Raw genomic sequence first — 12,539 nt, 5'->3', positions numbered from 1 at the left:
AAGAGTTTTGACACCACAAAACAGAGTCTTCAGAAACATGTGATGCATCCCCACCGCAGAGGAAAACCGCACGGAGGTGATCAGTTGTGGAAAGAGTTGAACACAAACGAGTCTTCAGAAAACACGTGAATCATCCACACGAAGAGAGAAACGCACAGGAGGACTCCGTGTGGAAAGAGTTTTGACCACACAAACAGTGTTCTCAGAAACACGTGATCCTCAACACTGAAGAGAAACCGCACGCATGGTGAGTCAGTGTGGAACGGTTTGACCCACAACAGAGTCTTAAGCACAAATGTGACTCATCCACACCGAAGAGAAACCGTAACGGATGTGATCAGGGTGGAAGAGTTTGACACCCAAACAGTGTCTTCAGAAACCCACATGATCACACTGAAGAGAAACGCACGCAGTGCTCAGTGTGGAAAGAGTTTGACACACAAAGAGTCCTTCAGCGACACTTGATCATCCACACTGAAAGAGAAACCGCACGGCTGTGATCAGTGTGGAAACAGGGTCTGACACACAAACAGTGTCTTCAGAAACACTGACTCATCCACAAGAAGAGAAACCGCACGCATGGGGCAGTGTGGAAGAAAGGAGTTGACACCCAAACGTGTCTTCAGAGAACGTGATCATCCACACTGAAGAGAAACCGAAGCAATGGACAGTGTGGAACAGTTTGAACCACAAAAACAGTGTCTTCAGAGCCACGTGATTCATCCCACGAATGAGAAAAAACCGCACGCATTTGTGTTCGGTTAGTGGCAAGATTTGACACACAAACAGAGTCTCGCAGAAACATGTGATTCCACCGAAGAGATAACGCCCGGAGTGATCAGTGTGGATAAGAGTTTTGATACACAACAACAGTTGTCTCAGAAAACTATGATCATCCAATGAAGAGAAACCGCCCCGCTATGTGATCAGTGTGGAAAAGAGTTTGACCCAAACTCACAAACAGAGTCTTCAGAGACACTTGATTCATCCACACTGACGAGAAACCCAGGATGTGATCACTGTGGAAAGAGTTTGACACCCAACAGTGTCGTCAGCGACACGTGATAACCAACCGCAGGAAACCGCACGCATGTGATCAGTGTGGAAAAATTTGACACATCAAACAGAGTCTGCAGAGACACTGACATCCACACTGAAGAGGAAACCGCCAGGATTGTGATCAGGGTGGAAAGAGTTTGGTACACACAAACAGGGTTTTCAGAGACACGTGATCTCCACACCGAAGAGAAACCCGCACGGATGTGATCCGTGTGGAAGAGTTGACCACAAACAGTGTCTTCAGAGCGCGTGATAATCACCCCGAGAGAAACGCACGCAGGGATCAGTGTGGAGACTTTCCGTGGCTTAGTTGACGATGCACCTACAAGTCATTCAGAGGAGACAAACAATACTGTTTCTTTCTGTGGAAAGGAGTTTTGCACTGCGCAGGGAATTATACATTCCCTAAAACAAAACACACATGCTGTGAGAGCTGGTGCTTGAGTGTGCGAAGACTTCTTACCAGCTAAAATAGTTGAAACTGTATAGGCGCAAAAGACGACGTTGAAAAGACTTGATCTTTCATTTTTGAAATTCATGATCATAAATACAAAAAACAAAAACAAAATAAACGCATGTTTTTTCTATTTAGATAAGGCCTACTGTTAAAATACAATTATCCTTGATCAAAGCTGAAATGTCCGCATAATTACTCCGCTTAGTGCATGCCCGGCGAATCATTCTAATATGCTGAATTTTATTATAAGGTGGAAACAGTTGTGCTGTATTTTTTATTTATTTGGAACTGTGATAGGTACTTTTTTGGGAAATTCATATACATAAAAGTATAAACTTGATACAAAAATTTTCTAACAACTCCAACTTTACTGACACTGATGATATCCAATTTAACAAATCCTGTTGATAAAAAACTATTTTTAACAAAAAAAAAACATGACTTCAGCTTGGAACGGTAGGTATATTGTTAGAAAAGGATATTAACTAAATGCCATTCTTTTTAAACCTTTATTCATCAAGAATCCTGAAAAAAAAGTATCCAGGTTACAATCATAATAAATCGCACTGCTAACAGCAGTTTACACAGCTATTAAAATTTGATCAAATAAAGTATGCAGTCTTGATGACCATCTTGCAAAAGGAGCTTCTTGCAAATTAATGACAATATAATATCGATGCATACAAATAGTAATGTATCCAAACTTTTGAATATGATATATATAGAGAGAGGAGGAGAGAGGAGAGAGCGAGAGAGATAGCGACTCCTGCCCCTGAGGAACTCTCTGCACGTTGCCTGAGTATTTGTCGGCCAGGTGTAGAGACAGGACTTAGCGTAACAACAACAGTATATTTTTCTTAATATACTCATACCACACAGTTTCAATCACAGAACTTATATAATGACTTAGCATTAGTAACCAAACAGAAGGATGGAGCAAAAAGACGCGCTGACCCATTATAGTTCACTCGTTTTTTCTGACGCAACGACGGTGAGCGAGCAGGGACAAAATACGGTCGGCAATATTGTTTCAACCACCAGGGGGCACCTCAAACACCTGTAAGTTTGATTAAAGCAGGGGTGGGCCCACTTTTGACTCAAGGGCCACATCAAGTTTTCACATTAAATGTGGGGCGCCTGACATGTTTATGACAAAGGAAGCTTGATTTTTTTTTTTATTCGACATTGACACTCATACTGTACGGTATGTGTGATACATGGCAGTTCATTTGCACATATCTACCTATTTTTTTACTGATCACTTTATGAGACACCGTAAGGTGCATTGTTGTCAAGTGATTCGTGGTACGACACATTTACATCATTCCGAAAATAATGTAAAATAAACGAAACGTTACACTTAGGAAAACATGTATATTCCACACCCCCACAAAAACAAAAACAAAAACATATAACTTTTCGCGAAGGCTTCAGATAGAACCAACACGAACAAAAGAAAGCAAGGAAAAACACATAAGAGTCTGGCATTCGATATAACATAGATTATAAATGCCCAGCCTAAATATTTCACACGGGGAAAGTGAAACAGCGGCTGCGCAAATCCACCAAAACCCAAATCAAAACAAACCTCAATTGACTTTTCCCAGTCGTAACCTCTAATGTGGTGCTTTGTGCGTGGACATTGCTGCTTATATCGCCTGTTCTCATATTAACATATTTTTTTCAGCTAATATTATATTATATAAAATCCGCAAAAATGTAGGCTTACTATATCCTTCATAAAAATGTGTTGTGGACAAACAGAAAAAAGAAAGCAGATAAATGACAATTTTGCTGTTTTCCCAGGAAATACCCCCCCAAGTGCCCTTGAGCAGGAAGCACACCAACACAGGCCCACCCACGGACCCATGCATTCAATAATTAACATCGGTGTACCAGCTGCTGAAATAATAGAAGCTTCTACCATATATGTAACAGTATACTGAAACATTGAATGTATGTGTCTGGCAAAACAATGCTCTACTCTTTTTTAAGAGCACACGTTTATAACAAATTACCAAATAGAGTGAAAAAACAAAAGAAATAAGCTTCTGCGACTGTTGCTAGAGTCTGTGTGGTGTGTGTTTATGCCATTTGTCTGGCTGTTCCTGTCAATTCCCTCTACAGCAGGGATCCCAACCCTGCTCCGGACCAAAAGGTTTAGCTCCAAACCTAATCAAACTTCTAAACTTCTGTGCCTGTATACTTAACGAGACGAAAAAGAAAAATAAGATAATCAATTATTAGTATATATCCGACAGTACAAGATTATCAGAGGCATCAGGAAGAAGAAGATAAATCTGCAGAGGACGAGTTTATTGAAGGACAGAGCGAACATGACGATCAGAAGGCCTGCGAATCAAACACACTGAAGAACAACACAGGTGTGTGTATTCGCATCCTTCATCATCAATAACGCTGAAGACTTCATTAGCCTACCTACCTGGATCAGAAAGAATGTTCTCTTATTCCCTGAAGAAACGACTACTCAAGATAAAGCCTTGCAACTGCAGGATAACCACCACATTAGAGAGCTGTTTGTGTGAATATATCCATACACATTCCACTGTTTGCTCGGTGTTTATCTCCAATTAATACTATTTTCTGAGCAATGTTTTCACTTACTACATCAACGCACTCCATCAATATCTGTCACCACAATATTTTACATTTACACCCTTTGTCTCTTCCACATCAGTTATCTTTCGTTAGATCATAATACAACTGGTACAGTTAACACAAACAGTATTCAGTAAAAGAAAAGTGACCTGTGTGTATATTTTATATTTGTGTGTATATTTAATTTTAGAGAAACTAACAAAACACCAAACATCCAACGAGATAAAGTAAAATAATGTACATTACCCAGTGTATGTTTTAAACAAAATACAAGCAATAAAAAATCAAAGACAGGCCCTAGTGAACAAATCTGTTTTCTAGTATATTTATTCAAAGGCTTTTGTAAATAGGTTCTGCAAGGTTCTTGCCATAAATTAAAACCCTCAGCCCAACACATGATACACTTCTGTAATACTGAAGAGTGAAACTACTCATCTGAGCAGGAGTGTCTATTAGTATAATGAAAAGGAATGCGTGGAACGTTAAACTTTTCTGTAAACATGCCTGAAGAATCACCTAAGTTCATTCCGAGGAGAAACCCACTTCATGTTCTTTCTGTGGAATGAGTTTTTCACTGCTAGCAGAATTTAAAAGTTCACTAGGAAAAACACACACTGCTGTCTATGAACTTCAATCTGTCAACATTGTAGGTTTGCAATCCTGAAGGAACAAAAAGAGAAGTTAAACGTGAGACGATAACACTCCACAGTCATCACAAAAATCTCTCCAACAACACTTAAACCCATGTTTCTGCTTCTAACAAAATTTATTTCTGAATTTGTGCAGTCCCTATTGTTTATTCTTTTCTTTTCTTTTTTTCTTTACTTTTTAATACGGAACATACTTTTATTATTTTTCATTTGGGCGGATTTCTCTTTTATACGCAATGTCTGGTAACACCTCAGCTGGACAAAGGAATTGATAGGAATCAAAACCAGTTGGACATTTGAGCCTATAAACATAAAGAAGCAGGAAACTAGTAGAACAAGTATTACTAGTAGCACCTTTAGTATGATTAGAAATATTGAAAGTAGAAATAAATACAAATTATCTGCATGTGTTACATTTCCAATAAACATGATATATAAACAGTCCAGGACCAGGGAAAATAATAATGCAGTGTTTAAATGTATTACAAAGTGATTTACGATATTGCATGACAAGTACAGATCTATACCCAATGATAACTAAACCTACAAGGTGTGACCAGCACATACAGTGCAACTATTATTGATAATCTATTTACAAATGTAACATGCGTAAATTAATTAGTGTGGATCTTTAGGCACAGGACGTGAGTGATCATCTCCGTGTATTTATAATTTATGAGAAAACATCTTATGACAACGTAGAAGATGAATTTAAAACACTCATTCGAGATAAAACTAGAGGCCTTTAGAGAAGTTTTGAAGAAACAGAGCTGGGATAGAGTGTACACAGATAATGTAAATATTGCATATGAGGCCTTCAAGACGACATTAATTAATCTATATGATGAAAATTTTTAAATAACCAAAGCAAATGCTCGTATCAAGAAAAATACTGTTAACAATCCATGGATGACAAATGGACTGAAAAATGCCTGTAAGAAAAAAAAAAACTATTTGTACCAATTGTTTTTAAGATCAAGAACTAAAGATGCTGAAGTTAGGTATAAAAAATATAAAAACAAATTAGTTGGAATCATAAGAAGGCAAAAAAGGATTACTACACTAAATTGTTAGACAAAAATAAAAATAGTACAAAAGACACATGGAGCATTATAAATTCTGTTATGCAAAAAGGCAAGGTAAAAACAAAATTGCCAAATAAGTTTACAAAGAACCAGTGTTGATATTTGCAATAAAACTGAAATTGTAAATGAATTCAATAATTATTTGTAAATATGGCCCTACTTTGTCACAACAAATTCTAGATGGAAACATCAATGGTGGCACAGTACCAGATAATGTTGGCAGTGTTTTTCTTGAAAGTGTACAAGCAAGTGACGTATTGACAATTGTCCAGAAGTGTGATAATAAAAAATCAAATGATTATACTGATATGAATATGGAATTGATAAAGCAAATTATAGATGTAATTATTGAGCCTTTTACCTATATCTGTAATTTGTCATTTACTTCAGGGATATTTCCAGACTGCATGAAAATAGCCAAAGTAATTCCACTGTTTAAAAAAGGAAATAAATCTGAATTTTCTAATTATAAACCAATATCATTACTTCCACAGTTCTCTAAAATTCTGGAGAAGTTATTTGCGATTAGACTGAATAATTTCTAAATGAATTTAAGATTTTAAGTAACAGCCAAAACTATGGGTTTTGTCCTAATCACTCAACTGCTACAGCAATTATGGAACTAACTGAAGAAATGACCAATGCTATAGACAAAAAGCATTATTTAGTAAGCATCTTTGTGGCTCTTCAAAAAGCGTTTGATACGCTGGACCACAAGATATTGTTGCATAAATTATATAAATATGGTATCAGAGGTGTGGCACACCAATGGGTTACCAGCTATTTAAAAAACAGAAGTCAGTTTGTTGAAATTGACAACATAAATTCTAATAATTGTAACATAACTTGTGGGGTACCACAAGGATCGATCCTAGGACCTATACTTTTTCTTCTATATGTAAATGACATTGTGTCTGTGTCTCAGTTACTTAGGTGCATTCTGTTTGCGGATGACACCACTTTATTCTATTCAGGAAAAAATATAAAAGATGTCCTACAAGTAATTAGAGAATGAATTTCAGAAAATTATAAAGTGGTTCAATGCCAATAGATCGTCCCTAAATATTAGCAAAACCAAATTTTTGATATTTTGTAGTAAAAAAAAATATGTTGAAACGTCACTGTTTATTAATGGATTAGAAATTGAAAGGGCACATGAGATTAAGTTTCTAGGTATTATAATTGACGAACATTTGACATGGAAATCACATATTGATAATATTAAAGTAAAAGGTATCCCAAATAATAGGTGTGCTGCATAAATTTAAAGATTCACTTAATAATAATGCATTGTTTTTGTTGTATAACTCATTGATTATTCCATATCTGACCTATTGTATTGAAGTATGGGGAAGTGCCTGTAAAACATACATTAATCCAATTTTACTCTTACAGAAAAGAGCGATTAGAGTTACCAGTGGAAGTGGATACAGAGATCCAACTAATTCTTTATTCATACAACTAAAAACTCTGAAATTTGTTGAATTAGTAGAGTATTACCTTCTAAAAACCATGTATAAAGCTCATCTGGAAAGTTTACCGAACAATTTGCAAAACAGATTCACCAAGAGGAAAAGGTAGGTATGAACCTAAAAGGTACTGAGGTTTTTACAAAACCCAGGTTCCAAACGGTTGTAAAGGAAAAAAAAAAAAATTTGTCACTATCAAAGGGAGTCAGTTTGTGGAACAGTCTTGATTGTTGTAAAATTAAAACTTTCTAAGTCCTTTTATGTGTTTAAGAAGTATGTTAAATTATCACTGTTGCAGAAATATAATACTGCGGAGTAGCAGATCAACTTTATTGATGTAATTTTGTGTTTTGGTGTCTTAGAGAAAGAGACGGCTGCAACTGTAAATGATTTTGTGTTGATAGGGGGCAGACATTATAAGTTTTTTACTTCTTTCTGCTCCTTTTCATTCATGTTAAATGCTGTTGTTGCATTTGTTTTTATTGAATGAAAAAAAAAAAAAAATTAGGCGTAATATCCAGGCTCCAGTACAGCAGGTGGCAGTAACTGTTCAGCTCGCTCGAGACCCTCCAGTAAAACCCACGAAGAAGAAGAAAACGAAAGTAACTGCGGATAGCAAGAGAAAGTGTTGCTTGTTGGATTTGATGCATGCCATGTCCTAGAAAACATTCTTCATTTTCAAGCTTAAAGCACAGGAAAAATGAGTGTTTCAAATGCTTATAAATTCTCTTCTTAGTGGAAAAGACTGCAAGTAAGTTTTCAAAAAGGGGTTATTGAAAACGAATGTGTTTCTGAAGGGTTTTCTGTATTTCCGCTTCTGTTTTATGTTGTTGATTTTGTGACGCGAAATCGAAAGTGCTTTTGAGCCAGCCATTTCTCATTAAAACCATTTGGTTATTCTACATGGCAGTGCATTTGTTTGTAACTCACTTTATTTTATATAGTGTTTTTTGTTGCTGTTGCTGCTAACTCAACATATTTCTTCATCTCATTAACCTCATCATCTCCAGGTCACACTGAACAGCAGATTGTTGTCTCAAGCCAGTGCTGATCAATGACAGTTTATCTGCAGTATGACAGAGAAGAGAGGAAAGATGAGTCTCTCACAGAAACAGAGGTAACACTGAGTCTGCTTTCAGAGAATCATTTAAACACTGCTGCAGTTTCAGAGCTTTGCTGGAAAAAACACAACCTTAACAAACTTTGTGTTATATTTACAAATGATTTGCAGAACTTCAGAGCTTCGTTACTTCCTAATAAAAAATAACATAAAAATATTTAACAAGTAGCCAATTGATGATAAATATCTGAGAACTGAAAATCTAAATCATCATTTACAGTCATTTTACAGTTGCTCTTCAGCCCAATCCACTTTCATTATCACCATTGATTTGCACAGCCAAAATGTGTCATATGGTCCCTTTAATTGAAGTATGCTAACAGAACTGTGTAGCGCTGACATTTCTGCTCTCCATTTTAGTCAAAAAAGAAAATTACTTTTGTACTCTTTGAACTTTTAGGGCCCTATCTTACATCTATCACAATTAAGGGCCCTATCTTGCACCCAGCGCAATTGACTTTGTACACCGACGCATGTGTCATTCCTATTTTGCACCCGCCACGCGCAAAGCGCGCTTTCCCTCCACAAGAAGCACGTCGCTAAACTAGTGAATGAACTTGCGCTACCTGGGCGGTTTCAGCGCAAAAAACAGGAGGCGTGTTCCAGCGCAAACAATCCCTGGTGCTATTTTGCTGTTCCATTAACAATTGCGCCACTGACCAGAAACAGACATCCCCAAGTCTCCCGGAAGCCCCGGGAGTCTCCCGCATATTGATAGCGGCTCCCTGATGCCCGCAAATTAGTTAAAATCTCCCGGAATCTAGAGCGAGCGAGCAAGAGCGCGCAAAGAAGAGAACCGTGTAGCGCGCGCACGGCAGGGAGGGAGAGGGAGCGAGCGCGAGGACATGTGCGTGTGTGCGAGGTGCGAAGCGCATGTAAAGACAGAGAGCATCCTGATTGGCCTGTTTCGGCAAATCAACCAATCAAATGTCAGTGTGGGCGGGCTTTTATCTCTTCTCCCGAACCAAATTTAATCAGTTATGTCCTTTCTTTTACTGTCTATGGTTATGTCTATCTAGAAACAGGAACACCATGGCAGAGGGAGAGTGCAACGGAAAATAAATAAAAGCATGTGTACATAAATGGTATAAGCAGCTTAAATAAAATAGTAAAAGTAATCTACATATTTAAACATAATTAACGAATAATTGCACAGGCCTATAGCTTATAGAAAATAATATTTATGCTTTTTATATTTTTTAGTAAAGTCATGTTTCTGTGGTGAAATGTCATATCCTTGTCCTCCTTCCCCCTTTTTTTTGTGGGGGTGTTGGCTTCGGGATACCTCCCTGAAATGACTTTTTGCAGGTTGGGATGTCTGCAGAAAAAACCTAGTCTAAAGTCAGTGGCGCGTTGCGCGTTGTTCATTATGCTATTTAAGGGCGCATGCTTGACCATAATGTATAGCGTGCACAACGCGCATACACTTTGCTCATGTAATCTACACAGATGCAACAGTTATTTTTGCAAATCATAAATTGTTAAAATAAAAAAATATTAACACATGAGATGACGGAAATCATTGTAGTGTGCCACGAAGATGTGAAAAAATAGGCATAAATCTAGCTTACAGATTATTCAGGCTAATTGTAGTAATTAAGGATCAGACCTGTTTGCCCAATAGTGGCAAGACATATATTTACATCATCAGTCTCCTCGGCTGTGAACCGCTCCTGGCGTGCGGCCTTACGCCATAATAATATCAATCCATAATGGAACTTGCGCACCTGCTTTTAAAGGGAATGTTGGATGACGCTCTGATTGGTTTATTTCACGTTACGCCCAAACCACACCTATGAATAATGAAGCTACTTCAGACCAACCCATTTTAGATTTGCGCCGGGCGCAAGAGCCATTTATCCCGCCGGGAAAATAGCAACAGCGCCGAGACCCGCCCACAAAGTTACTTGCGCTTCGCGCTTTGACACTTGCGTTTCAGATCGTTAAAATAGGGCCCTTAGTCTCATATATTAAGTACTTCAAAGAAATTGTTAAACAAATGTGAGTCTGTAAACAAGAATGACTGCTATCTTTAAACTCTGCAAACGTTTCTGTGAAGGACTAGAGAGAATGTGTGTCAATATAAAACACAGATGAAGCTCCTGTAGAAAAGTTTCTCTTCTCTCTTTGTGTCATTAGTGTAAGATCAGGATCACATGTGTCTGTGAAGAGTGACCAGTCAAAGGGTGGTGAAGGACCGAACTTCAGTGAGAAAAAAACATCTATCAAAAGGTATTTATTATCTTTGACATTATAATGTAGTGTTGGCTTATTTCTCCACTAAGATGCTTGTGATAGAAATTAATGAAATAAAACAATAAATCACTGATTTCCTCTTTATTGAACTTAGTCTGGAGCTTCTTTCCAGTAACACAATTACACAAGCAGCGACAAGGAGGTATAAATTAACCATGGAAAATAGATCATACAGCCAAACATGAATATGTCTTTCCATCTATCCATAATCATAGATGAACAAATGCATGTCTATACTGTGCTTCATTACCATCCTCAACAGTGAAGCTCTTTAAATGAGACTGAAGGAGCTCCTGTAGTAAAGTGTTTTATTCTTTTTGTTCTTTGTGTCATTAGTGTAAGATCAGGCTCACATGTGTCCAGCTCTGTGTCTGTGAAGAGTGACCAGTCAAAGGATAAAGGACCAGTCTTCAGTGAAGAAACAGCATCACGAACCAAACGGTATTTGATCTGTTTCTTATTTTTCTTTAAACATAGACTGTGTCAGAAAGTGTGTCAGTAAATAATTATCATAAATCTACTTGTAATCCATAAATGTATCACTTATTTATTGTTTTTCTCTTTGCTAAAATGTTTAAAATATACTTTGGTCATATATTTTTTCCCTAAAAATGCAGTATTTTGATTTATTTTATTTACTATCAGGCTTCAGTATGAAACATTTGATCCAGATTTACAGTCTCACAGGAACCGCAAGAAGTTTACAGACAGTCTCCTGCAGATCTTCCAGGTAATAAAACACATTTTCAAGAATTTTTAATAATTATAATAAACAAATATGTTATTTCTAATTTTTTTCTTAAGAACCCATAAAATAAGAATGAAAGCCTATTTTTATTAATATTTACAGCAAATTAATGTTTGTTTCACCTTGATTTTTGATGAAAATTTTTAATAACTGAATAAATAAACCAAACAAAAAATAAAATAATATCTTTAATTTAATTCTTATCTTACCTTGCATTATATTAACATCAAAACAAAAAAATCACAGAGGAAAGAACTGGAAAAGTTTAAGAAAATATTACAAAAAGAGAACTTTGTGAAGGACTTTAATGAGAACAGATGCCGTATGAAAGAAGCAGCTCTTGATCTCACGCTCTACTTCCTGAGAGAGATGAAGCAAGATGAAGCTGCTGATACTCTAGAAGGTAAGAGACTCGTGATCATCTGTAAACACTGTCACTTATGAATGCAGGAGAGAAAATAAGATTAAACAATATCTGTATTTTTGTTTCTGTTTAGATGAACTGGTCTTCATTCATCAGCTAAAGTGTAGCCTAAAGAAGAAGTATCAATGTGTGTTTGAAGGAATTGCAAAAGCAAGGTGACTCTACACTTCTGAAGAACATCTCAACAGATCTCTATATCACTCAGGGTTGTAGTGAACAGGTCAATACTGAACATGAGGTGAGACAGATTGAAGTTGCTTCCAGACGTCATGAATCACAGGAGATACAGGTTGAATGCAAAAATTTGTTTGAAGCACCTGAACAAGACACGCAGATCAGAACTGTACTGACAAAAGGAGTTGCTGGCATCGGAAAATCAGTCTCTGTGCAGAAGTTTGTTCTGGATTGGGGCCGAAGGAAAAGAAAATCAAGATATCAGCTTCATATTTCCTCTTCCATTTAGAGAGATGAACTTAAAGAAGCAAGAAAAACTAAGTTTGATAGACATTATAAATCAGTTTTTTCCCAGAGACAAAAGGACTGAAGCTTACAAGAAGAAATCAATTCAAAGTATTGTTCATTCTTGATGGATTCGATGAATTTCGTCTTCCTCTAAACTATGATGGTAATGAAGTGTGGTCTGATGTTTCAT

At 36.9% G+C, this 12,539-nt stretch overlaps 1 protein-coding gene across 1 annotated transcript in view; it reads left to right on the top strand.

The window, feature by feature from the left end:
* Positions 1 to 7,946: 7,946 nt before the first annotated feature.
* Positions 7,947 to 12,539, top strand: part of LOC122141383 (NLR family CARD domain-containing protein 3-like) — a gene marked incomplete at its 3' end in the record, with an annotated part of 100,824 nt that continues 96,231 nt past the window's right edge. Inside the window, 4 exon segments of the mRNA XM_042748715.1 lie at positions 7,947 to 8,090; positions 8,350 to 8,456; positions 10,599 to 10,691; positions 11,052 to 11,156. Of these exon segments, the coding sequence (XP_042604649.1) occupies positions 8,413 to 8,456; positions 10,599 to 10,691; positions 11,052 to 11,156 (242 nt within the window).

Source organism: Cyprinus carpio, chromosome B22 (assembly GCF_018340385.1).
Source record: "Cyprinus carpio isolate SPL01 chromosome B22, ASM1834038v1, whole genome shotgun sequence".
Taxonomy (NCBI): domain Eukaryota; kingdom Metazoa; phylum Chordata; class Actinopteri; order Cypriniformes; family Cyprinidae; genus Cyprinus; species Cyprinus carpio.
The sequence above is the reverse complement of the archived record's forward strand: the minus strand, read 5'-3'. Positions and strand labels throughout refer to the sequence as shown.